Source organism: Dermacentor albipictus, chromosome 2, assembly GCF_038994185.2.
Source record: "Dermacentor albipictus isolate Rhodes 1998 colony chromosome 2, USDA_Dalb.pri_finalv2, whole genome shotgun sequence".
NCBI classification, from domain to species: domain Eukaryota; kingdom Metazoa; phylum Arthropoda; class Arachnida; order Ixodida; family Ixodidae; genus Dermacentor; species Dermacentor albipictus.
The window spans coordinates 201,358,111-201,384,472 of NC_091822.1; the positions used below are offsets into that span (position 1 = coordinate 201,358,111).

General features: G+C 48.5%; 1 protein-coding gene across 4 annotated transcripts in view; it reads left to right on the forward strand.

The window, feature by feature from the left end:
- The window catches only part of LOC135904559 (echinoderm microtubule-associated protein-like CG42247), a 172,013-nt gene extending 146,310 nt beyond the window's left edge, over positions 1–25,703 (forward strand). For all 4 annotated transcript variants that reach the window (XM_070534615.1, XM_065435414.1, XM_070534616.1 and 1 more), the window contains 2 exons: positions 8,336–8,469; positions 24,890–25,703. In XM_070534615.1, coding sequence (XP_070390716.1) covers positions 8,336–8,469; positions 24,890–25,054 — 299 coding nt within the window. In that variant the 3' untranslated portion in view covers positions 25,055–25,703. The remainder of the gene's footprint in view (positions 1–8,335; positions 8,470–24,889) is intronic.
- The last annotated feature ends 659 nt before the right edge of the window (positions 25,704–26,362 follow it).

Genomic DNA, 26,362 nt, shown 5'->3' on the forward strand with positions numbered 1-26,362 from the left:
TATCGGCCGTATAAGCTCGTAAACATAGGAACACTATACTCGCGGACAACATTCTGTGGCTATGAAGGGAAAGCTACGGGCATGTGGCTGCTGCACGTGTGTTACCGCGTTAAGTAGGGCGGCAGCGTTTAACGGTGCTCTTGGTTGCTCGGAACAGACGCTGAATCAACGCAGCTTCCACGTGCGACGGTTTCGCGTTTTGCCAGACGCGGAAGGGAAAAGCCACAAAATAAGTAAACCTTTACACTCAGTGGCATGTTCTCTCTTATTTACCTGTTGCTGATAAGGTATTTATGTTTTCTCTTCCCCAGCCTAAACTAACGTGGATTAAAACATGGGACTCTTTTCAGAAGCGCACTCACTTGCTGGCGCTTTGCCTCCGCAGCTATCCCTTCACAGTCGCAGAAATTTGTCCGCACGTATAACTAAATTAACAAGTACAAGCCAACGAGAACACATCTCACTCGATGACCGTGGAAACTCGCTGTCGAACCGCCGCATTTAGGAAACGCGGCAGCAGCAGCGAGCGAATTGGCCTTCGTGCAGCCGCTCGCATAAACGTGAACTACGCCTTGAAAACACAGCGCAGCGCGAACTCTCTACCCGTCGCAGGTGGCTTTTAAGATACAACTGCCGAACCGGTACAACTGCCCGAACGCGCGCGCGCGGCCGCCCTGGCCGCCCGGAGTAGAACGCGCGTCCCTTCTCTACCCTCCCTCGAAGCCTTGCTCGCGGCGGAAGGCGGCGCACTTCCTCTTCGCTTTCGTCCGTTGCGTGCGCGAGATCGAGCCGCCATTGCTGACTCACCCTCGCACGCTTTGACTAGCACATACAGTATACGGCGCGCGGTGACGATCGGCCGTAGATCTTGTACGGAACCTCACAGCGACGGCGACGCCGACGCCAATGAAAGAAATGCGCCTGGAGTGCGCATATAATTACTATCGGAAAAAAATATGCAAAGGCCGCGTAACTGGACAGAACCACGGTAATGTTTTGCGGTCACTTGGAGATACTGAGATAATATCTTGCATTCCGCCTACTTACATAACTAGTCTTAACTCATAAACTTCTGAAAGATGCAATCAGATGAAAAGTGTCAATGAGAAAATTGTAGAGCGACATGAAAAACTCCCGATACAGCTTTCTGTTGCTCAATACGTGCTACATAAAAGTGTTTTCTGAGCGTGAAAGAACCCCCCCCCCCCCACACACACGCACACGCACACCCGCACGCGCGCGCGCATTCACAGTTGTTCAATAAGATCGCTTGACCGGAGGAGCTCCAGCAGTGCCTTGGTCGCCTTCTGGTGCGAAGACCGCATAAGACGGCGCTCTAAGATCCTCTGCTCAGGCCTGCCAGTTCCACCAAGAGCGACTGTCTCTAGGAGCTGTAGCGGGGACAATGACGGAGAATGTGTTCGGTTGTTTATCGCTGCCGCAACTATCACAGACACCACTGTCGTCCATTCCGATGCTGCGAGTAAATGCATTCGTAAAAGATACTCCAAGCCACAATCGCAGATAACAACTGTCTCGATTGGGGATAATCCAGATGGAATACATAATGGGAGGGATGGGCCCAGGCGGTGCAGTCGAGTACCGTAATTACTCGATTCTAAGCACCCCCTTTTTTTCATGATCGCGATGCCCAAAGTGAGGGAGCTGCTTAGATTCGAAAAATCTGGAATGACCCCCCCCCCCCCCCTCTCCCTTTTCGCTGCGACATCACGACAAGACGGGTGCGAGAAATAACATTTTATTTTTCAAACATCCAAAATAAGAATCGGTGCAAACAGTGAGCCCACCGCTTGTGTCGGATGCTTAGTCACTATCACTGCCACTCACGAGTCCGCGCGGCTCTGCAGTCCGGCTCTGCGGCAAGATCGCGCCGCGGACGCCGTTCCACCTCGGGACTCCGACGGCTTTGGCTCGATGACAGAGCGAGCAAGCGCGCTTCGCGGTCTTGGCTACGCGCTCTTCCTAAAAAATAGGGGGGTGGTTAGATTCGCATGCAAACTCTTTTTCCCAATTTTTTCGCGATGGTAGAGGGGGGTGCTTAGAATCGCGAAAATACGGCATGCCGCAAACCTTGCTTGTTCAACATGAATCCTGCGGCATCACGCGTGAGTATGCTAAGCTTTGCTGCTGCACCGGTTCTTGATAGCGGGACAGGTTCCTTCGCGGCATTTTCGTGAGCCCTCATAGCAGCTTGATCGGCATGTTCATAGCCCATGATGCCGCAGTTGCCTGGGAGCCACTGAAAAGTGATGTCGTGTCCTTATCCTGCTAGTTGGTGATATAGCTGCCTCATTTCCAGAACAAGTTCGTTTTGTGGTACACGACGCAGGACGAGTAGCGGCCAATGCAGGGCTGCCTTCTAATCGGTAAATATGCTCCATCTTCGTAGTAGATCTTCATGAATCATGCGACGTGCACGGCGGCGTGCAGCAAGCTCCGCAGCAGTCGAGTTGTCTGGTGGGAGGCTTTAAACATAATAGTCACGGGGACGATAACAGCTCCTGTAGATCTGCCCGCATTTGTCGAGCCATCAGTGTAAATTCGTGCAGCATCAGCAGAAATAGCTGCTTGAGAGCTGGCGACGAGTGCCCTGCTTTCGCGCGAATTCCTGGCACTGAGAGTCGAACTTGTGGGCATGCCAAACGCCAAGGAGATGAGAGCAACCTCTTGGCAGGCGTATAACTCCAGAAAAGCAGTCGCTGTACGCCGATATCTCCTGGCAAAAGGAGGCACTGGGCCAGTCTTTCGGCAGTGCGGCGAGGGGGTGGAAATGGGCGCAGGCATTGTGCCTAATGTGTTCTTTGAGCACTTCCAATGTCATATGAATTGTGAATGGGTAGCCTTGAGCTATCGCAATTTTTACGCTGTGGATGTGCAGGGCGGCACTCCAAGACAAACCCTGTTTACCTGCACCTGAGCACTCTCGATTGTGTGGATGTTACTGTTGCATATAATGTTCAGTACAGGTAAGCTATACCTCAGATAACCCAGAAACAGTGCCTTGAGAGTCGTAACGTCGCGTGTACTGTAATACTCCCCGCTTTCATTCCAAGAAATTCGAAATGTGAAATATGCCGTTAGAATTTTCTTCAGGAAGGCCACACGGAGACTCCAGCTGAGGTCTCTATCAATGATCACCCCTAAGAAACTGTGCGTCCTGGCGTAGCAGATGTTTTGTCCATTGATAGATATAGCGTAGGACGTTATCGGATTCTGCGTAAAAGCGACTAGCGCACATGTCTCAGGTGAAATCTTGAAGCTTCGTTCCCTAAGGTACGCCTATATTGAGGTCGCGGCTTTCTGAAGCCTTGCGCGCACCTGAGGACCTGTTACACCTGACGCACACACGCAGATGTCATTGGCGTACATTGATACCTAGTCAGCACTTGGTATGCATTCCACGAGACCCACAAGAACGAGGTAGAATAATGTGGGGCTCAAGACGCTACCATTGGGAACACCACGGTGTGTGCAGTGTTGAGAGGTCGGGCCGTCAGAGGTTTCCACAAGAGATGACCTCATGTGTAAGTAGTTGATGGTTCGCAGGTACACAAAGCCACCAAGGCCAACCGATCAAAGAGCACCAAGTATGACTCCTTTTATGTCTAGAAACATAGCGGCAAATAACCGTTTACATTTCCTTTGATGTTGAACGTAAGCGGTTCATCGAAGTAAGCGGTTCATCGATGAGATGATCACTGGAACAGCGGAGACGTCCAAAACAGGCCCTAGCGTTTGGATAAACTTTGTAGCCTTCCAGGTACCACTCCAATCTGGCAAGTACCATAAGTTCCATCACCTTTCCTACGCAACGAACCAGCGCGCTTGGCGGTATGACGTGAGCTCTAGTGGTGACTTTCTAGGTTTGAGGAGTGGAACCAGACGGCTTCTTTTCCATTCTTGAGGAACGTTTCCATCCTGCCAGAATACGTTGAATATATTCAGCAACGCATTTCGTGCTCACTCACAGGGGTGGCACCTGATGCGGTACGATATGCCATCTGGTTCAGAGGATTACACAAGGCAAGAGCCGCATCAAGCGCTTCAGTGGTGAAAAGCAGATCCATGCGTGAATCTCGCGAATGCGGCATGATGCTATCCGTGCCAGTAGAGCCTGTGTACGTTGGATCCTTGCATAGGAAGAGGAGTAGATTTTAATGAAGAGAAAGGAGGAGAGGTCGGCCTGGAGAGCGTGTCTCTAGCCTGCTGCTTCTCACTGAAGAAAGGGGAAGTGGGACATACAGGGAAAGGTAGGTGGCGGGTGAGATACTATATACAAGTCCAATATACGGATGCGCAGTGTAGACGCAATACACGTAAGAGTAATCTTGTCCACGCAAAAAGTAATCTTGTCACAAAAAGTTAATGCTCAAACACATGTTGCACTACCTGCACGTCTCACAGCTTCTAGAGGCAATCGTCTAAACCAGTCTCACTTAAAAATTTCAAAGTTATTTTATGGCACTTTGGGCACAGTCAACACTCCTCCACGCGCCCAAAAGCGCTTCTTCTGAAAAGAGGCGGGAGTCCAAGCTGTCAACAGTAGATTTGAGTGCTCTTCGTTCGGCCGCATATTGAGGGCACACGCAAAGTACGTGAGCTATTGTCTCGAGAGTGTGACAGACGCTACATTCAGGGTTCTGTGCTTGTCCAATCTTGTGAAGGGATCGATGAGTGTATTCCACACTCAGCCGTAATCGATGAATGAGTGTTTCCTGGCTTCTCCGCAACCGAAGTGGAAGCCGGAATTGTAATCTAGCGTCAAGTTTATGGAGGCGCTCTTGTCGATGTTCAGGGTTGTTCCGATGTCGCGCCGTAGAAGTTTTAATGGAGGTATGGAGCAAGGCATTAATGTCATACCGAGAAAAATAAATTTTTATAATTGTTCCGTCAGTGCGCGCCTTTTTTGCATCCGCGTCAGCCTGTTCGTTTGCAGCTATTCCACAATGGCCAGGAATCCACTGCAGCACGATGGTATTCCCTGAATGAGACGCCTCAGCAAGCAGAGACATGATGTCATAAACCAGAGAACTATGTGCGGTTCTGTCATTTATATAATTGCTGATGAGTTGCAGGGCTGGTTTTGAGCCACAGAACCCTGTCCACTTCTCGAGACTCTGTTGCAGTATGCAGCGAACTGCTTCTCGAACTCCGGTCAACTCAGCTGCTGTAGACGACATCCTGTGTCCTATCTTGAACCGTTGTGCGATCCCCATTCCAGGCACCGTGTAGGCCGCCACGGAAGGGGTCTGTGCCACAAAACTATCTGTAAAAATATGTTCTTAATATCCATACATGTGAGCAATGTATGATAGCGCGAAATGCTTGAGCCCAGCAAGCGGCATTTCCGACTTCTTCGTTATTCCAGGGATTGAGAGTCTCGCCGTTGGCTTTGCCATCGTCCAGAGTGGAACTTCGGGTATGTCATACAGTTCGAAGTCCGACGGCAACAAGTATTGCTGCGACAGCACGGCTTCTGAGTAGGCGTACACAGGCCGTACGCTTGTGACGTTCGTGAGTGGATGATTCCTGTGTCTAGTCAGTAGCCTTAGATGCGCTCGCAATGGCTCATGTGGCAGATAAACTCGAGCTGGGCACGCACGTGCCTCTGCAATAGGGCCCCAAGTAGACGCACATTGTGGTAGTCCTAGGCAAATTCTCAGTGCGCGAGCCTGGGCACTTTCAAGCGTGCGTACAGCATTTGTAGTAACCCGAGAAAGTACAGGCGCACTGTGGCAGAAGTAACCAACAAAAAGTGCCTGGTAGAGCTGCAGAAGAGATCACTTGGATGGCCCCCATGATTTTCCAGACATATGTCGAATGATCTGAGTAAAGCTGTCCAGCTTTTTTCTTAATCCAGAGAGGTGCTTCGACCAAGATAAGTCGCGGTCGATGAGGACTCCGAGAAACTTGTAGTGGGCTACTGAAGGTATAATCTTACTATCAATCATAACGGGGAAGCAGGCCATTGACTTCCGTCTAAATTCCATGATTACACTTTTTCCGGTGAGAGCTGCAGTCCGCGACTGTTTAGGTATTGCCTGTATTGCCTTTAGGTATGCCTGTTATTGACACCACGCACTTGTTCGTATCCAGAGAGTCTAAATGGCGATGTAATATTCGGCTCGCATATTACGATAACCGGAAACTGATGCTTGAACGCTCTCTGCTTAAAATCTCCCAGGCGACCCCGTAGACCTCATGCGTTCCATTGGAATATTACGGAACCGATTATCCTTTCCTGTAGTGACAACCTTGAAGTTGACGCCATGGCGTTTGCTAGCTTTTATACAGCAGCAAGCACTGGTTCTAGTGCGTCGGGAATTTGCACCGCAGCCTTGGCAACGGGCGTCTTGGCTCCGATGAGCAGCATTCGCAAGGAACGAATCAACTGTGCAAGCATTGCCTTGATTTGCCCATCCGACGATGAAGGTTCATGTTCACGCTGGCGTTCCGGCTGCACTTCTGTGCTCCGAGATGGCAGGGAAGGCCATATAGTAGCGTCCTTGGTGTTCAGAAGAGTAGACGTGGTTAAAGGTGGCTCTGACGTTTGAGGACGAGCAGGAGCGCGCGACGACTTTTCCTGGAATACAGGTTGTCCTGTTGTCGATGCTGATCTCCTTCTGCGATTACGTGAGCGCCCCTGGCGGCGGTGGACCTTGGTAGCCGCTTCTCTGTGTGTAGATTGATCTCGTACTATTTTGCTTAGCATGGACATTTAGGTCTTTAATTTTGGACAGTCCTTTGACGTTGCCTCGCGTGGCCCATCGCAGTTAGGGCACTTCAGGTCAGAGCCAGCACACGACAACTCATCGTGATCACCACCACAGCGCGGACATGTCATCTTGTTCACGCACACAGCACTTACATGTCCGATTTCCTGGCATTTACGGCACTGCAAGGGCCTAGGGCGCTATGGACGGACAGGATGTTGCACATAACCCACTTTTACATGTGTTGGTAAGGTCTTTCCCTCAAAAATGAGTTTTATGCACTTTGACCGTCCAAAACGGTGTATGTCTGTGATATGGACAGTTGAGGAGACTAGCGTTGGGAGACCACCATTATCAATATCTGTATCGACATCGTAGATAACACCGGCGGTGGTGCTGCCTCCATGTACGATGAAAGAGCGGACAAGTATATTTCCTAGCTCAGTTACAGCTTTCAAAGTGTTGAGGATGGCTCGTGTAGTCACATCAACAGAAAGTGTATTTCTTCTGTGAATTCGGACCTCTCTGATTTGCCCTGGAGCCAGCCTCTCGAGATAGGCAGTGAGAGTTTGCCTATTGAGGGAATTGAGGTTGCCTGTAGCAGCGACGGGGATGTCGGCGATTGTGTACGCTTGCTGTGTGGGCGGCTTATTGTAGTTAAGCTCACTCACGCTTGATGTCCTACGAAGTTTCCTCTTCAACCGACGATTTGTGACCTCGGTATATCCGCCGTCAGAATCCATGTCGTCGACGTCTGAGCAGCTTTATGACCTTGGCAGAGTCGCGTTGAGGTGGTCGGGCTTCAAAGAAAGGCACAAAGGCGGAACGCAGGATCTGCTCCAGCTTTTTCAGCGCTTCTTGTTTATAAACTTTCTGACTGCACATTAGGCCTTGGCTCGTCGACAGTAAACAAAACTGAGGCTTGCGTGCGCAGCCTTCTCCGTTGCTTCTCTTTTTGCATAGTTCTTTGGAAGAATCCCTACGCAGTTAAGGTCACATTCGTTGCAGCACACACACATGTCCAGATCGTAGCCAGTAAGAACAGATAAAATATATGATTACTTGTGATAAGCATGAGACCTTATATGATGGTTTTCCGTCCGAGATTCCAGGACATAGTATTGGGAGATTACAGTAAGGTTATTATCTGATTACCACTTCGGAAAAAAGTGGACAAGCAGCGATACAAACAACTGCGGGATATGCGACAGCTGGTGTATAAACATTAATCACATTTATGAGGCTCATGATGTTAATATTGCAGTTGATGCTTCATCACAGCTTAACCATTGCATGAATATTTGTTAGTCTTGAGGGCAAATATATGAACTTGTCGGTAGGTCACCTTCGAATTTTTTGTAGCGTAGGCACAACGATACGGACATAACTTGGTTTTGTCTAATGCGCCTTCTATGTCCGTGTCAGCGTGCCCGCGCTGCAAGAAATCACAGATTTCTTAAACATATGTATTGCGCGAGCCGCAAGAAGCAATCATGGACCATCCGACCATGAACACCGAAAGGAAGATTACGTTTTCGCTCAAAGCTGTGCAGCGTGGCAAGGATATGCTGTTTAAACTGTCTTTTTCTTTGTTCTGACAGGAATTTGGGACAACGAACACTTGACGGACGTCGTGAACCTGACGTGTCATCGTTCCCACAACAAGGCCGTCGTTGCAGCTGGCGACCGCGCGGGCTTCCTGAGAGTATTCAGGTTTCCGTGTACCGACACCAAGGTAACGCAACGACGACCACGCACCGCACACGCGCGCACGGATTCCGCTTGAAAGATATTCCGTTTTCTGCACTAAATATATTTCAGCACTTGCGGCCCCGCCTGGACTTTCTATGAGATAGCTCTGCATGATCAGGATTTTGAGTTATCTGAAGTAGTCAGAATTGAAGCACAAATTCTTAAGGGTACTCTTTGGCTTTTTTCGTGAGCATTGAAGCGTTTCATTACGTTTAGGGCGCTAGTGAAGGAACGAAAACATTGTCGTGACTGTGATTACGTTCTTTAGTGTTGCAAATAAACGACAAAAAAACTGAATTACCGATGTTCACTCGAAGTTATTCAAGTACAATGAATAAATGCACAGACGCAGCTTCGGAATGGGTTTCGAATAGCGCAACTCCGTCCTCTCTCAGTGTCCCACTCACTGCACGGTGCATTAGGCGCATGCGCACAAGTTGAGGCTATCATAGCCCGGTGAAAAACGCGCCAGTTTGCGCCAGTTTTCTTGTTAAAAATTGATTCGTAATCAAGTTTTGAAAGAGAAGAGAATAGAGCTGAATCTTAATCCGCGTGACAATTCTCGATGACTTCGGGCGCAGTGTTACGAACAATGTTGGGAACACTAGTGCACGCATTGCTTGACCTTTTTTCGAACATAGCGGGAGGCCGATAGAAGTGAACAACAAGGGGGTATCGTTCGCATGACCAGTGTCGTGGAGGTGACGTCACTACCGTTGACCCAGCGATCGCTACAAATAAAACCGGTAACAGCAGGCGATGTTGCAGCCGAAGTCACTAAGGTGTCGGCAGCATAAACATCACTGTTTACGATCGCCGTTATGCTGTATGGAATTTCTGCGAAATGGGAGCCTCGGCAGTGCCTGACCTCACATGGCACAGATCATTACAGCCATTCTCGATTAAATTGACCGGCTGTTATGATTGCGGGTTCAATCCCATCGCTCGTGATCCGTTGTCAAGATTGGAGTCGGGCATGAATTAGAAGGTAGCTGGCCCATGCCGTCGTCCAACTTATCCATGCTGAGGACGTTGAAGAAGGGAAGGACTGCTTCTCATCGAGAACGAGGAATATGGGTTTATTTACAGTATTTATATCGGTCTAACATGACTGTTTGAGAAAGTAAATCAGTCTAACATGACTGCTTGAGAGAGAGTGTCCTGAGTAGCCGCACAACAGCAGTTTATAAACACTCGGTCCTCACCCGATACCCAGGTGACGGAAACGGCCGTCTAAGCACCATAGGGGAGACGAGGCACCGTAGGGGATACCAGGCACCGTAGGGGAGATGACCCGGCACCGTAGGGGCATTTATTCCCGAGCTGCAGAGCGCCCGCCGGCCGCCCATTGTCTGGCGCCTTTTTGAGCTACTCCCATGTTCTTTTCGACTAGTTCCTGGGTTGCGCTTAGCCGTTCCAGCAGATTTAGCACGTATTCTACCACTGCTGGACTCTCCCCTTTTTCCTCCCACATCTCTCTTAACATTCTCAGTGGAGAACGGAGTGTACTCCCATACACTAGTTCTGCTGACGAGAACCCTGCTGCTTCATGTGGAACTGTTTACAAAGGAAACAAAGTTAGCGGCAGACAGTTCTCCCAGTCCTCCTTGTGCTAGTAATAGAGCGCACGCAAAACTCGCGTAAGTACTGAATGCCACCTCTCTACACTGTTTGACTGAGGGTGATAGACAGAACTGTGTATCATCTTTACCCCGCACTTTTTCAAGGATGTGGAAGTCAGTGCGCTCGTGAATATTGACCCTTGATCTGCCTGAATTTCGGCTGGAAAACCAACTCGTGCAAACACTGTCAAAAGCGCGTCTACTACTTCGGTGGAGCTGAGCTCTTTCAGAGGGATTGCTTCTGGAAACTTTGTAGCCGGACACAGCATGGTAAACAACTACCTGTAATCCGATTTCGTTGTTGGAATAGGCCCTACCATGTCTATTACAAGTCGTCTGAAAGGCTCTGTTATTAAGGGCACTACCTTCAGTGGAGCTTTCCATGCCTCACCTGGTTTACCAGAGCGCTGGCAGGCGTCGCATGATCTTACAAAGTTTTCTACGTCATTGAAACAGCAAGGCCAGTAGTATTCCATAAGCCATCTTTCCTTTTATTTGTTTATGCCTAGGTGGCCGGACCACCCATTTCCATGACAGAGACTCAAAAGGTCCTCCCTATACTTAGTAGGTACGACTAGCTGATCTAAAATCCTACCCTTTCGATCTCTTTAGTGCCGATACAACAATCCTCCTTTCTCATGTATCGTCACGTTGCGCCTAGCAATGCCTTCTTTGGCTGTGTGATGTAATTTAGCTAAGCTCTCATCATTCTTTTGCTCGGCTGCCAATGATTCTCTATCCACACGTAAGAGCTTATCGAAGTTCTTTGAGGCCGGTGATAATAACGACCCTGTCTCGCTTGTGAGTGCGTCAGCTTGCTCTTCCTGCAGGCTTGAACGTGGACACTCTAGTGATACGCTCTCAATGAGCTGGTCAGCTGGCAGGCTCTCCTCGACTGATTTTTCATCCCTCGAGCCTAGCTCGGATTCGGGTATGGAAGGTATCCCCTTTTCTGCTTCCGCTGGAGCAGCTTCTGCATTTTCAGCCGAAAGCAACGCGATTTTACGGGCTTGGTTTCGCGTCAATGCCTGTACTATGCCCTCTCCCAGTTTAACCCCTTTGTCACGCAGTAACTGATTCGAACGATTCGAAAAGATGTAAGGGTACTGCAGTGACAAAAATTTGGAAACTGCAGCCTCAGTCTAGCTCGCCGAATGGTCCACTGATGTTGACTTTGGCCAGGGGCAGACACACCCTGTGTTCTTCTACAACCTGTTTGATCCATGCTACTTCTCCGGTGAAGTCATCTACCGACACGTAAGACGCATGGACAATGTCCATCGTGGCGGCACTGTCTCTTAGCACTCGGCATGGTTTGCCATTAACTTGCAGGTCGTGAAGATACGGGCTTAAAAGTTCCATATTGCCGTCTTTTTCCTGTACGTAGAAAAAAAACTACGCCAGGCTTCCCGCAGTTTACAGCTATATATCCCAATTTGTCGCATTTATAACAGCGGATCGGCCGAAAAGTTTCGAATTTTCTTTTCTGTTCCTTTTGTGCGGTTTCCCCGTTAAGTTTCTCTTCGCTCTTTTCTGCGGGCTTTTCCTCCACGTCTACAGGCTCCGATCGTCTAGTCTGCGAACCCCTTTTGAACGGAAATGGTTTCCGTGGTCCATTTCGACCGTCCCAATTTCCGTCCTCGGCGTTCAACTTTCTACGGGTTGCGTACTCTTCGGCTAATTCAGACGCCCTTTCCACATTGTTTACATTGTTTACATTGTTTACATGTCTTGCACCCACAGTTTCACAGCTTGGGGGATGGTTTTGTAAAACTGCTCTAGACACATGCATTCTATGGTCATGTCTCTGCTGTTGTACGCTTCCACGCCTTTCAGCCACTCGACTAGGTTGGCCTTTAAGCCGTATGCAAACTCCGGATACCCCTCGCTATCTTTCTTGCCTGTGCTCCTAAACCTTTGCCGAAAAGCTTCGCCTAAAAGGCGGTATTTCTTCAGGAGACTAGCCTTAACTTTTGCATAATCATATGCATCCTGTGCACTCAGTCTGGCGATTACTTCCGCCGCCTCACACGGCAACATAGACAGCAACCGCTGTGGCCATGTACTCGGACCGAAGTTCATCGTCTCGCAAGTCCTTTCAAAATTGCTTAGGAACAAGCCTATGTCGGTCCCGACCTCAAATGGCTTTATTAGGCTGTCCACGTGGTATGATTTTGCCTCACTTGATCGTCCAAGAGCCCCTTCACTTCCTTGAGACCACTCCAAACGTTTGCTTTCAAGTTGGAGTTGTATTTTTCTTAACTCGCGATCTTTATCGCGTTCCTCCCTTTCTTTTTTCTTTCGTTCTTCTCTCTTTTTCAGAAGTTCAAACCCCATTTCAATTTCTTCCTCACTGGCCTGTTCGGAAATCAGCTGCAATAATTCCAATTTTAGCATTTCCTTGCGTACATCTAGGCCCAGTTCCTCACCAACAAGCAACAATTCGTCTCTCAGCAGTCTCCTTAACTCCATGATTACTGCGTTACTGCCTTGATCCTGCTCGCTAAATCTAGCTAGGAAAACACAACCTAGCTAAAACTCAACAATCTAGCTTCCCTACTGTTCTAAACAGAACAACCACAAAATGAAGCCTAGAGAGTCAAAGCAAGAACCAAGCACTCACCGCAATCACAGCACCACGTCGCAAAGTTCATCTCACGGCTGTCAGCCAGTTGTCAGGATTGGGGGCTCAATCCCATCGCTCGTGATCCGTTGTCAAGATTGGAGTCGGGCATGAATTAGAAGGTAGCTGGCCCATGCCGTCGTCCAACTTATCCACGCTGTGGACGTTGATGAAGCGAAGGACTGCTTCTCATCGAGAACGAGGAATATGGGTTTATTTACAGTATTTATATCAGTCTAACATGACTGTTTGAGAAAGTACATCAGTCTAACATGACTGTTTGAGAAAGTACATCACTCTAACATGACTTCTTGAGAGAGCGTGTCCTGAGCAGCCGCACAACAACAGTTTATAAACACTCGGTCTTCCCTCGATATCCAGGTGACGGAAACGGCCGTCCAAGCACCGTAGGTGAGTTGACCAGGCACCGTAGGGGAGACGAGGCACTGTAGGGGATACGAGGCACCGTAGAGGAGACGACCCGGTACCGTAGGGGCATTTATTACCCGTGGTGCAGTGCGCCCGCCGGCCGCCCATTGTCTGGCGTCTTTTTCGGCGCGTGGGAAGGGGTGTCACTAGACGTTCCCGCGGCTCAGTAACAATAGTTGGTCCGCCGAGCCCGTTTAGTCATAATGGCGACTTCGTCAAACTCGGCGCCAGCGACGAAGAGTCGAGGACGCACGTATTGTTCACACACAGTCGACTTAGTCACGCCGTGGCTAGAGGTGTGCAGCGACGCTCCAGGAAAGTTGCCGCCACAGTCGCAACTGGCCGGCAAAACTTGCACTGCAGCTGGCCGTTCTTAACACGGCAAGCTTTGCCACGTCAGCTCAGATTGATTTGCCAATGAGTGCCATGCTCGATAAACAACGTCTAGGTTTACACAAGCTACACATTTCTCCACATTCGGATTCTTCCGCTGCAGGGTTTTTCTTTCATCTGTGGCCGACTTGATCAATTTTCTGTTGCCGACTCCCTGCCTCGGCTTGTTTGTTTGCGCACGCACCCAGCGGCACGTGCTCGTTCTGGGTTGGAGCATTCTTCGCGTGTGCCCAGTACTGGCACGCGCCCAGTTGTAGCGGCATCACTACAGCCAGCAGCCACACAGTAGCAGGAAGAGGGAAAAGAAATCTGTGCTCTAATAATGCAATAATTTCATTTCAATTCTGTTCTTTTTCGGCGCTTCGCTCTGTTCACGTCTTCACGAGTATAGCCCCGTGTACTGAGCGACACTTGTACACCGCAGGGAGAGTTGCTGAAACAGCTGAAGCAGTGGCTGTACGCCGCTTATCAACGTACCCAAACGGCCATTGTGCACTAAATGGAAACTGAGAAACTGCAGTTTTCCGCCCATTTAAAGGGACTGTACGACACGCTCACAAAGTTTTCCTGCAGGAAGGATCAAAATTGGGAACGCTTTCTATATTTGAATAAAATGGAGGCCATTTTACGAGTGTCATATGCCGAAAGTTTGAAGTGTATAGGTTATTTAAAGCTTCTGAAGCTAATTACCTGTTCAAGAGTTTCAGACCTTTGCAAGCGTATTACGAACCTCATTCAAAAATTGTCGAATGCTCCGAAATATCTCAATGTACCACAAAGTTGCCATTTTAAGCTAATAAAGGAAATTTTAGGAGTCATTGGTGGGCAAAGGTTTAAGAACTGAAATAATCACGGATATTAAGGAAAATTTAGGGACCCAGTACTTCAAACTTTCATATGGCCGTTAGCCGCAATGTTTATCGGAGCCCTAAATGAACTGCACATGATACCGATTTCACTTTGTGTGAAATGGTGGTGATGCATGGCGAACATGTAACGTTTCTGGCTAAATTAAGAGCTTTGAAACTTCTTACTGAGCCTTAGTTTACCCCCCATTTTCATGCGTAACACGATATTCATATTAAGCTTCCTCAAGATCGTCGGTGAACTAAATGTGGGATGTTGTTTATATTTGGTTAGGATAAGGGGCAGGATATGAGTACTGCATAGGGGGAGTTCAAAACGTGTGGGCGAAATACGGTCTGAGAAATAAAGCGCATCGAAGCGAGATATGTGTTTTAAGAAGGGCGCAAAGTTTATTTCACTGTGCTAGGCGAACTACAAATGCCAGCAAGATGAAATTTAGCGAAACTTGGGGGAAGACTATGGAAGATTTTCATGCGGAGTCAAATCTCTGTGGACCAGGTAAAACCTTTGCAAAATATTATTTAGCAACTGATCGAAAGCGTTATAGTTATACTGCTGCTATAGGCTGTGTTTTCCAGTGTTCCGAGAGAATTGTCCGTCACACCGAGCTCACTTTTGATGCAATTACAATGGCTGCACGTTTTGCATGATGTGTGGCAGAACGTTAGCTTTTTTGGCTAGATTAGGAGCTTGATGAATAATTACTTAACCCTCATTGAACCCTATGCGCTGTTTGTATGGAGTTTCCCTGGCATCCTCGATGCGAGCTATACGAAGCATCTTGCTTACGTTTGGTTAATGCAAAGCACCATGCTTGCTAGTTATATGCGAGGAAAGTTCAAAGTGTAGGAGGTAATTATGGCATTTGCAATGAATTAAATATGCGAGCCCTCTGGAGCGTTCTTACTGTGTTTTGCGAAGAGTGCATAATTTAGCCCGCTGCCTTGGGAGAACTATAATTGTTACCGAGCTAAAATTTAATGAGAATGGGGAGAATGTTATGATAAAAATGCACGCTTAGTTACATGTCTGTGGTTCAATTACGGCTTTCGTAAAGAATTTTCTCCTCAAGAGCTGGAAAGCGTTATGTGCGGGCGACCTTGTATGTGAGTTGTATAACTACAGGTAGCTGTAGTTCTTAATGCAGCTGCCCCAGAAAAACAGCTTCACTGTAAGCTGAGGTACGATTCTACCAGGTGGAGCAAGTTGAGCTACCCCGACCCCTCTCCTATCCTCTCATCTAGTTTTCGTCGCAATTACAGGTAAAATGGAAGCAAATAAGAGAAAAAAAGTAAAGATTGCTGACACGGCAGGCGCTGCTAGATGACCTTGTCCTAACCAAGCATCCGCGGGCCGATCGCTGTCATAGCTTTCCGCTAAATTTGATTTCACTGACCCTTTTCGGTTAAAACCCAATTTCCCACCCCCTCAAGAAACTTGGCATACTTTTCTTTTTTCTTGTTCTCCTTCTTTTTTGGCTTAAACAGAAAACAATGAATAGTAGTTAGCAAAAACCTAAAAGCAGAGCTCGAAATTGCTGCGCAATAGGACTTCCATATTTTGTATGCCCCGGCAGCATAACCCGAACCTATTCTTGGATTGCAGTGCGATGGGACACACACACAGATAAGAAGATCGAATTAGAAGTTGATAGTTTCAATAAAGATTTAGTTCGGAGTTGGCGCTCGTCCTTCGCGCTACAATCCAAGAATATGTTACCTTACCAACTCACCCAACTTCCTATCCTTTTGCATAACCAGAACCGCCACGTGGTGCATAAATTTGCTCATTGTAGAGACACCAACAGTTACTGAGCTGTGCGCAGTGGTGTTCGAGCGAAGACTAACGCTTAGCATAGCTTCCGTAAACATTCATTGTGTCGTATATGGTCGCTACTTCAAATATGTCTTATATGATCGAGTTCGTAGGTCGTGTGAAGCTGTGCCATTGCATCAGAGCCGCTTATCACAGCCATTGACTCTGCGCTGCGGAGCATGCGATTTCTTTTGCAACGCTCGTCCATGCTCATCGCCAATATGCGGACAAAATAAAAAAATATTTCATTAATGCGAAAACATTATATGCCACATTACGCGGAAATCCCGCGTCATCGGCGCCGCCACCGAGTGATGGTAACAAACATTACCGACGGCGCAAAGCGTAAAAACACCTCAGAAATGTTCGAATTTGCCATCAACTCTCTCAGGGAAGTTCTTGCAAACATAGTAAATCAAATACTTTAAAAAAGTGGAAAAAAAATTTGCTGTGGGTGGCAATCGAACCCGGGACCCCGGGATGCGAGACGAGCACGCTTGCCCGACGCCATGTCGGCGTATTTTTGTTTCTTTATTGAGCGTTATGTCGGTTTCGCAGATCTGGCTGATGCTTTCAATGCTTTCTTTACAAACGTGAGTACATCGGGTAGTTCCCCAGACGCCTGTCAATATGTGAACATGAGGAATGATAAATCTTTATTTCTGCAGCCAGTCACAGTACACGAAGTGATTTCGATAATCACAAATTTAAACAACAGCAGCAGTAGATGGATGGATGGATGGATGGAAAACTTTATTTGGTACTGCAAGTAGTGATAATTAACCACTAAGCGGGCCGCTCTCACGTCGGGACCGGAAGGCCAAGTCTCATGGCCACCTCGTGAGCCTGCTGAACAGCCCAGAATTGTTCATCCAGGACCGGGCTGCGAAGTGCAGCCTCCTACCTGGACGCATCCTTGATCACCGAGTCTTCAATTCTTTCGCAAGACCAGAGCATGTGTTCGACCGTGGCTAAAGCACCAGAATCTTGGCAATGAGGCTCTGCATAGGTCTCCGGATAAAACATGCTCAGTCTCCGTGGGCAAGGAGAAGTACCAGTCTGTAGTAAGCGTAATGTAAGTGCCTGAGCCCTGTTTAGTTTAGGATGCGGCAAACTGTAAACCCTGCGACTAAGAAGGTAATACTTCGTGATGTCCTTGTATGTGGAAGGAGAGTCTCTGTTCTCGGGTAGTACCGCCACGCCGTGGCGCGGGGCAGAGCGGAGGGTAAGATCTCGCGCTGCCTCATGAGCGGACTCATTGAGATTCGGAGGGGCTCCCTCAATCATCCCAAGGTGAGCAGGGAACCAACATAAATAGTGTTGAGAGATCTCACATGTCTGCATAATTTTGAAAGCAACCTTAGCCAACGAGCCCTTCTCAAAGGCCCTAACGGCCGTCTTTGAATCGCTATATACAAAAGGCCTGCGCCTGTCAACCAGGGCGAGCGCAATAGCCGCTTGCTCCGCGACCTCTGGCCTATCAGTCCGAATGGTAGCAGCGTTAACGACACTGCCCTCATTGTCACGACAACTATGGTAAGCACCTTCGTCTCCTCGTTAAAAGAAGCATCGATGAAGCCAACCTTCTGATTCTCATCACGAATGAGTCTCAGCAGGCAAGCCCCCTTGGCCTTTCTTCTACCCACATTTCGCTCCGGATGCATGTTCCTGGGAACAGGCTTGACGCGATACCGATTACGGACTTTCAAGGGAATACCGACATGAAGCTGCGAAATCTTCTCCTGAGGAACACCTAACTCTTCCAGAATCTGCCGACCCATGCTAGTCGTAGGGATACACACAATCTGCGTCCTCTCCTGAGGCTCAGCTATCTCATCCAAGGTAGTATGAATTCCCAGCTGGAGAAGTCGGTCGGTGCTGGTGCACATTGGCACTCCCAACACTTTCTTCGTGATCTTCCTAATCTGCGTGTCAAGCTTCTCCTCCGATGGTTTCCACTTGTGCATGGCCGCCACATAAGTAAACTAACACAATACAAGTGCGTGCATAAGTCTAATCAGACTGTCCTCCTTGAACCCCGTCTGCCTGTTGGCCACCCTCTTCACTAGGCGTACCGAATTTTCTGTCTTGGCAATGATCTTCTGGATCGTCAGCGTGTTGGCGCCGTTCGACTCAATCATCATCCTCAGAACCCTGATCTTATCTACCCTAGGTATGAGATCGCGATTTCTTGTTCGAAGCTGAATGCTCAGCTGGTCAACGGGGATCCATCCCCTTGGCTTGGGTCCCCTTCTAGTGGGACTGTACAGTAACAGCTCCGACTTGGAGGGGGAGCACCTTAACCCCATCGGGTCCAAATAATTCTCAATTACATCTACTGCCTCCTGTAGAACACTTTCGATATAGCCCTCAGTACCACCGGGACACCATATGGTCACGTCATCTGCATACTTGGTCAATCTGAGCATGGCCAGATTGAACAATGTGGGCGAGGTGACAGCCCCCTGAGGAGTGCGCCTGTCCCCAAGATTTAACGTCTTTGACTCCAGCTCCGCAACCCTCAAGGTAGCCTTCCTGCCTGACAGGAAGGACCTGACATAGTCATGAAAGCGCGCGGAGGCCAAGATCCGAAATGGACTTAAGAATTTAAGAGTGCCGAACGTTGTCAAAAGTCTTCTCCAGATCCAGCCCTAGGATGGCCTTAACGCCCCTTCCATCTCCATCAATGACCTGATGCTTGATGAGCTTCATTGCATCTTGAATCGACAGCCCGGCCCGAAAACCAATCATAGTGTGGGGGTAGACCTGACTCTCCTCAAGGTACCTTGTAAGCCGATTAAGCACCGCATGCTCGGCTACCTTGCCCACACATGAAGTGAGCGAAATAGGCCTTAAGTTATCTATGCTCAGGACTATGCCAGCCGTGGGAATCAGTACTGTGAAAGCTGTCTTCCACTGCTCCGGAACCACCCCGTCTTTAAAAATTTAAATTATGGGGTTTTACGTGCCAAAACCACTTTCTGATTATGAGGCACGCCGTAGTGGAGGACTCCGGAAATTTCGGCCACCTGGGGTTCTTTAACGTGCACCTAAATCTAAGTACACGGGTGTTTTCGCATTTCGCCCCCATCGAAATGCGGCCGCCGTGGCCGGAATTCGATCCCGCGACCTCGTGCTCAGCAGCCTAACACCATAGCCACTGAGCAACCGCGGCGGCTTACCCCGTCTTTCCAGATAGCGTTAACCTCCTGGACGATTGACATATGGTCCAGATTCTTCAAAAGCTTGTTCGAAATCCCGTTCGGTGCGGGAGCCGACATGCTGTTAAAGGTATGCAAAACTGTGCGTACCTCTTCCACAGAAAGTCCTCGCCTAGGGAAAAGTTGTCCTCTCCCGTGCAGGCCTGCTCCGTCAGAAGAGCATCCGGGTCCGCAGCAGGAAGGTATTCGTTAGCCAGCTTTTCAACCAGCTCTTCCTCCGCGCAGACCCCACTGCTTCGTGTACAGCTCCAGCAAGGACGTGCCCCTGACTAACTCTTGTACTGGAGTCGTTCAGCAAATGCTTAAGCAAGCCCCACGACCTCTCGTTGCGCACCTGCTCCTCCACCGAGTTGCATACCTCATCCCACTGTTGCCTACACAAAAGCTTAGAGCGCTTCTCAATTAGCTTATTCAGCTCGGGAACCTTTTTACGCAGCCTACGATTAAGCCGCTGCCCCTTCTAGCTAGCCAGCATACACCGCTTGACTTCAATCAGATGGGCCAGCCTGCTATCAACACTATCCATCTCCAAATCCGTAGTGATCTCCTTCGTAGCCTCCTTTACATCCTTTGACCCGTCCCTGGAGGATTGGGTCACCTGGGTGACCCAATCCTCCAGGGACGGCCGGTACAGGCCTTCGAATTCCTTCCCCCTTTCTCCTCTCTCCTCCTGGATCACACGAAACTTATCCCAGTCTACAAACGTTAACGTCCTAGGGCGCCTACCCTCAACCTCAAGAACCACTTGGTAAATATAATGGTCACTACCTAGGTCTTCGGCAAGATTGCCCCAACTAGGCTTGGCCGCGTTCTTTTCAAAGCAGAGGTCAGGGGTAGTATCTCTACACGTCGACGTCCTTATACGTGTCGGAAAGGCAGGGTCAGTGACAAGCGTAAGATCAAACTCCGCAGCGTTCTGCCAAAGGTCTCTCCCTTTAACGGTGTCATGCTTGTAACCCCACACGTGATGCGGAGCATTAAAATCTCCAGCCACGGTCAGCGGATGGTCCCCGGCAAGCTTAGCAGCCTTCTGCAGAAGCAGCTTGGATCTCTGCACCCTGTCCTTCGGAGCATTATACACGTTCAGAATAAACACGCTTCTCTTGTTCACCCGGTTAGGAATCATCTCAATCATGACATATTCCAGGGAACTGAAAGGTATCTTAAGATTATGGACCACCTGCGTCCGTTTGCTATCCAACAGAATGCAGGTCCCCTGAGCTTTGGATGCGCCGAAGACGGTTCGGTAGCCAGTCAGAGAAACTTCTTCCGTCATTGTCTCCTGCAGTAGAATAGCCTGCGGCATACCCTTACACGCGCGAATATACTGCTGTAGAGGCGCCCGTTTACGAGCATACCCCCTACAGTTCCATTGCCACACGCAAAAAGCCTCATTTTGTCGCGCCATGTTGAAGCAGTTGCTGCGAGCCATCTTGCTGAACCTGGAACTTCCCTGTTGAGGAACCAGCAGACTGAGATCCCGACCTAAGAAGGGGAGAGGCACTCAGACTGGATTTGTTTTGGAACACCTCTATTCTACATTGCAGCTCCTTGAACCTCCCATCGATCGAGCCTAGCGACTCTGTGAGACACGTATTCAGCTGCGCCAGACCATCGTTGACCTGCTTAACACTATCTACAACACTCGACGGCATCTCCTTCACCTCAGATCTCAGCTTCCTCGACGCGGGCTCTGCCTCATGAGTCATCGCCTTCCTCTTTGAGGGGCGCGACCCTCTAGCCAAACCTACATCAGCAAAATCCATGCTCTCTATGGGCTCAGGCATTGCCCTCTCGGCCGGTGCAGATCCTGCCACGCCCTTAAAGGCCGAGATTTCCGCCCTAAGCAACCTCAACATTTCTCTCAACTCTGCGTTTTCCTGTTCTAGCATCTTGAATCTCGCCTCATTCTTGCTTTGCTCTGGCCTTACCAAACTAGGCATCTCCGTTCGAGCACTTGTGCGCTCCGCCCATGTAGTACCACTGGCCGCTCCACTGGGACCCTTGCCTTGTAGACCCTGCAACACACCACTCTTGCGCACACCCTGTCCCGCAGTCCCATTGGGGCCACGCGCAGTCTCAGTTCCCAACTGTCCGTCCAGTCCGAAGCGCACCTTAGACGCCGATCTGCTCCTGCAGAACGGCCACCGGAGCGGCTGCGAGATGCTCTACCTGGTCTCCTTGATCTTGAACGTCGACGCCCACGATCTTGTCCTTGCCCAGTCTCCAGCGTCTTCCCCAACGTCGGGAACTGGCTTTCGTTGTACCTGAAGCCTCCCTTCTCTTTATCCTCCACCTTAATATCCGCCATAGCCCGCTCAAAACGACGGCGCCGGACCACATATGGGGTACGGAACCGCTGCTGGCACTCCTTGAAGCCATGATATGCTCGCCTCCACACAGTTCACACTTGGGCGTACACCGGTGGGCCTCACCGGGATTTGTTTAACCCGCAGCCCCTGCAAATGACTTCTTCCGGCGAGGGGCAGACGTCAGCGCGATGCGCCAGCTTTCCACAAGCATAACAAACATCAATCTGCTTGCGGTAAAGCGTGCACCTAACCAGCGCGTTACCATAACGAACGTAGTTGGGCACCTTGTATCCATCGAAGGCGATGATGACCGCACCCAACTCCTTGATGCTTTTGCCGCCAGGGCCAGGGGATTACGCGGGTTAACAACCTTGCGACTTAGCGCTTCGGGTGCCTCGCTGAGAGGAGCATTTCTTATGATTCCATGGCACGTTTCATGCAGCGCGCCGCACGATATGCCGCAACTTCATGCATGTGCCCAGCAATGCATAAATTCTTGATCCTCGCGTACTTCGCAGCATTTTCTTCTTCCGGCGTGCTAACCACCACAATATTCTGCTGATAATTGGGGCAGATCGTGTCTGCTTCTCGCTTTACCTCGTCTATGCAAGCAGCAGCCGTGATGGCATCAGCCACCGCGGCCGCACAAATTTTAGCAATATTCATACCTCCCCTAATCCTGATGATAATCTTGACATAATTTTTTGGCAGCAGAGGCATTTCACCGCGAAGGATAATACCGTTCTTGACGCTAGCAGGTGAGTTTGGACTGAATTTGCCGTTCTTGGGTCCCGGCCCGCCGTTAGGGCTAACAGCGTTGCCGTCGTATGACAGCTTTGGCTTGGTCGTAGAATTCCTCTGGGTGTTAATTTTCCAGCCAGCATCCTCCGAGACGTCTTCCGGAGCAATATCTTCGCCTTCCACAGCGTATTCAATTATGACAAAAGCGTCAGGCGGCCGGGGAGCCGGCGCGGCCCACGAGCACGGCGGGTTCGGTGATAAGGGTTAACACCTCCGGCGGCGTAGTCTAGACGAGAAAGGCCGTAAAATCAAGCACAGTCCACTCACTGAAAAATGTCCTATATCCCGGTGTAGCGTGTAACTTCGCGGATCCGTTTAGCACAGAATCAGGCACCAAAGAGAGAAAAATCCGGTCAAAACTGCCCATAAAGCGGGAGCCGACGCGGACACGTCTCACTATTTGTAGTGGGGCAAGAGCATCTCAGCAGCAATAGAGATATCAACGAAATTCAAATAAAACCTGTTAAATATGTCGAAGACGTAATTGCCCCAGTCCTTGCGAATATATTTAATACCTGTCTGTCTACATCAAGATTTCCAGTAAAAATGCAAATTGCCAAAGTAGTAGTGCTCTTTAAAAAGGGAAATCGAAATGACTTGGGTAATTACCGACGGGTATCTGTCTTGCCATTTTTTTCAAAGGCTTTCGAGAAAATAATTCACTTGGGTCTTGAACTTCGCTGAAAGCTCTAATGTATTAACACCTCACCAATTTAGGTTCCGGAAGAACATGTCAACAGAACTAGCCTTGCTTCACCAAAAGGAACATATTTTAACACAATTTGAAAGCAAGAAAATAGTGAGTGGCTTATTTGTCGACTTCTCCAAGGCTTTTGACTTGGTGAATAATGAAGTTTCGCTAGATAAGTTGTATATTTATGGTATACGTGGGTGTGGGTTACGTTTACAGCGGTCATATTTATCCCATCGGCGACAAGTTGTCCTAATCAATAATTCACGATCACAAGTTTTTCCACTGCATTGAGGTGTCCCACAAGGCAGGATATTGGGGCCCTTGCTATTTGACCTATATATAAATTATATTGTTAATAATAATCAGAATGCGAAATTTATTATATATGCAGATGACACTACCATATTTTTTCTGGTGATAACTTCGATCCCCTGATGTCTAATTGTAATGATACTATAGTTCAGCTACAACATTGGTCCTCCTATAACTCTATGAAGATTAACGAAAATAAAACAAAAGCAGTGATCTTTCGGGCCAAAAATAAGCCAGTCCCTCCTCATGCCGATATTATTTTAAACTCGCATCCTGTAGATATCGTTGACCATTTTAAATGCCTCGGTGTGACATTTACTGCACACATGTCCTGGGAATCCCATGTGAACTCACTAGTAACCAACCTTGTTCGAATAACTGGAATAATTGGTCGTCTCAGATACATTCTTTCTGCAAAACTGAAAATACTTATTTATAATTCTCTTTTCTATTCACATGTTAACTACTGCGAACTTGTCTGGGGTACAACTACATTTTCGAACCTACAAAAAATTTACGTTATGCAGAAATGATACTTACGCCACGTGTACAATGATGATTTTAATGCAACAACTGCAGGTTTTTGCCATAGAGCGCATATTATAACGGCTCATAAATTATAGCTCTATCGTTTAAGTACTAGAATTAAATATGAAGTGAGATATAACATACCTAACCTAGGTAAACTGGCACAATTAGAAAAAAATGAGCACTATTATGCTACCAGACATGGAGAATATTGGAAAGTTGTTGCACCCCGCTTGACCTTTGGCATGGAACGTCTATGTTATCCTTTGCCATCACTGTTAAACTGTTATCTACTAATCTTGACTTATTTATTTGTTCCACTGCTAAACTTAGATATATGTTTGCAGAAGAAGAAAACTGATTTACTTATCCTGGCATTTATTTATTTATTTATTTATTTATTTATTTATTTATTTATTTATTTATTTATTTATTCGTTTGTTTCAATGTGTTCGAATGATTGTGTTTAACTTTTTTTCTGCACTGATCAAGTGTTTACATTTGTTTGTTGACTGTTTTTCATTGCTGATGCCCAAACGCCGCTCATTACGTGGGGCTGCGGACTCGTCAAGCCGCCTGATGGCAGCTTTTTCCCTTTGTCCTCCATCTCTAATGTACATGGTGGAAATAAAGATTTGATTTGATTTGAAGCTGTGCCTATAGTGCGTGCGTCATTGGACACGTGAAGGCGCAGCCATTGGGCCACATGTATGGAACGAGTGGCAGCGCTTTCTCACAGGCGTGCTGCGGTGCAGGCAGTGAGTGCCACTTGCATTGTCCTCGCAGGCGGGCTTCACGGAGCAGAAGATCAGCTCGTCCCCCGTGACGTGCGTTCGGTTCCTGCAGAGCGACAAGTACCTGGTCACCCTGCTGGCCCAGGCAGGCTACTTCGTGGTCTGGAAGATGGTTTCCAACCAGCGTGTCCGCTCCGAGTCTGATCGCGTCACGTGAACTGTTCGAGCCCCTGCAGGACACCTGTGCTTCGATGACGTCAAGATCTGGTCGAGTGCCAGTTGCAGAAAGGGGCGCGGGCAGCAGCGAGCCCTTCATGATAGGAAACTTTGTGTGCTGTGAGACTGAGCTCAAAACCTGTTCGCAAATTCCCAGAGAATGCCCGTTGCCGAGCAGATTGGGTACCGGTGTCATTTACAGCGAAAATACCTTGAGTGCTACATCAAGGATAAACAGAAATGAAGGAGTGGCACACGCCTTGCGAATTCTGAGGCTTGTAGCGCTACGAAGTGTCAGCAATTGCAGCCATTTGTACTTCCTAAGGAACGGGGCGTAACGTACGATTTTGGGTCCCATTGGTGTACGTGCTACAGCAGTGAACGTCTTCATTGTCACCAATTAATGAGTGCTTCCTGTGGCTGTACCGTGTGTAAATTTCTTAATATTTTGATGCGTAGCAGAAAGAAAATCTGAGTAATTCTTGTGCGTGCAAGGGCCGCAATTTGCCCTAGTTTCAATTAAACCAAGTAGTGCTTCCCAAATATCGTGGACAAATTGGCGAAGTCTGTAGTATGGACATTTTTCGTAAAATGATTCTGAAATCGCAATAAAACGAGTGCACTTACATACATTTAGCGGATTTAGTAAAGTTCAAGGGCCATGTTTTCATTTCTTAAATGAGCACTTATTCTACTGTTGAGCAAGTTGCTCTAACATCAGAACAGTGGTTAACTCTTACGGAATGAAAAAGAAGTTCTCGTTGAACGATAATTCGTAAGCTGGGCGCACAGCTCACGCGCACATGGGCGTATGCAGGGATGGCTTTGTCTGCAGCCGGGCTGCAGCCAAGCTTAGACTGTCGATGCCGTGAAAATGTGCTGTGCAATATTTCGAGCTATCGCTAACGTCAGACTTCTTATCGTGCGACATGAAGCGGAAATTCTGGCATATACAGTCCGAGTTTCTGGGGAACTCAATATACTACAGTTCAATAATCGGAGATTGACAATATTAGAGAGAGAGAGAGAGAGAGAGAGAGAGAGAGAGAGAGAGAGAAGGATATATGAAAGGCAGGGAGGTTAACCAGGACCGAGCGCGGTTGGCTAGCCTGAACTAATGAAAGGGGAGGAAAAAGTCATGATAAGGAAATAAAGTCTACCTAGTGTTGATGTCGCCAACGTAGTGGCAGTTCTCTGCCCTGTATCAAAGACAGTCGCTTAGTGCGGCAGTCTTCAGAAATCGCAGCAGCGCTTTTGTGGCCTTTTGCAGCTGTGATCTGCGAGAGCATGGTCTCAAGACTTTGTCCAA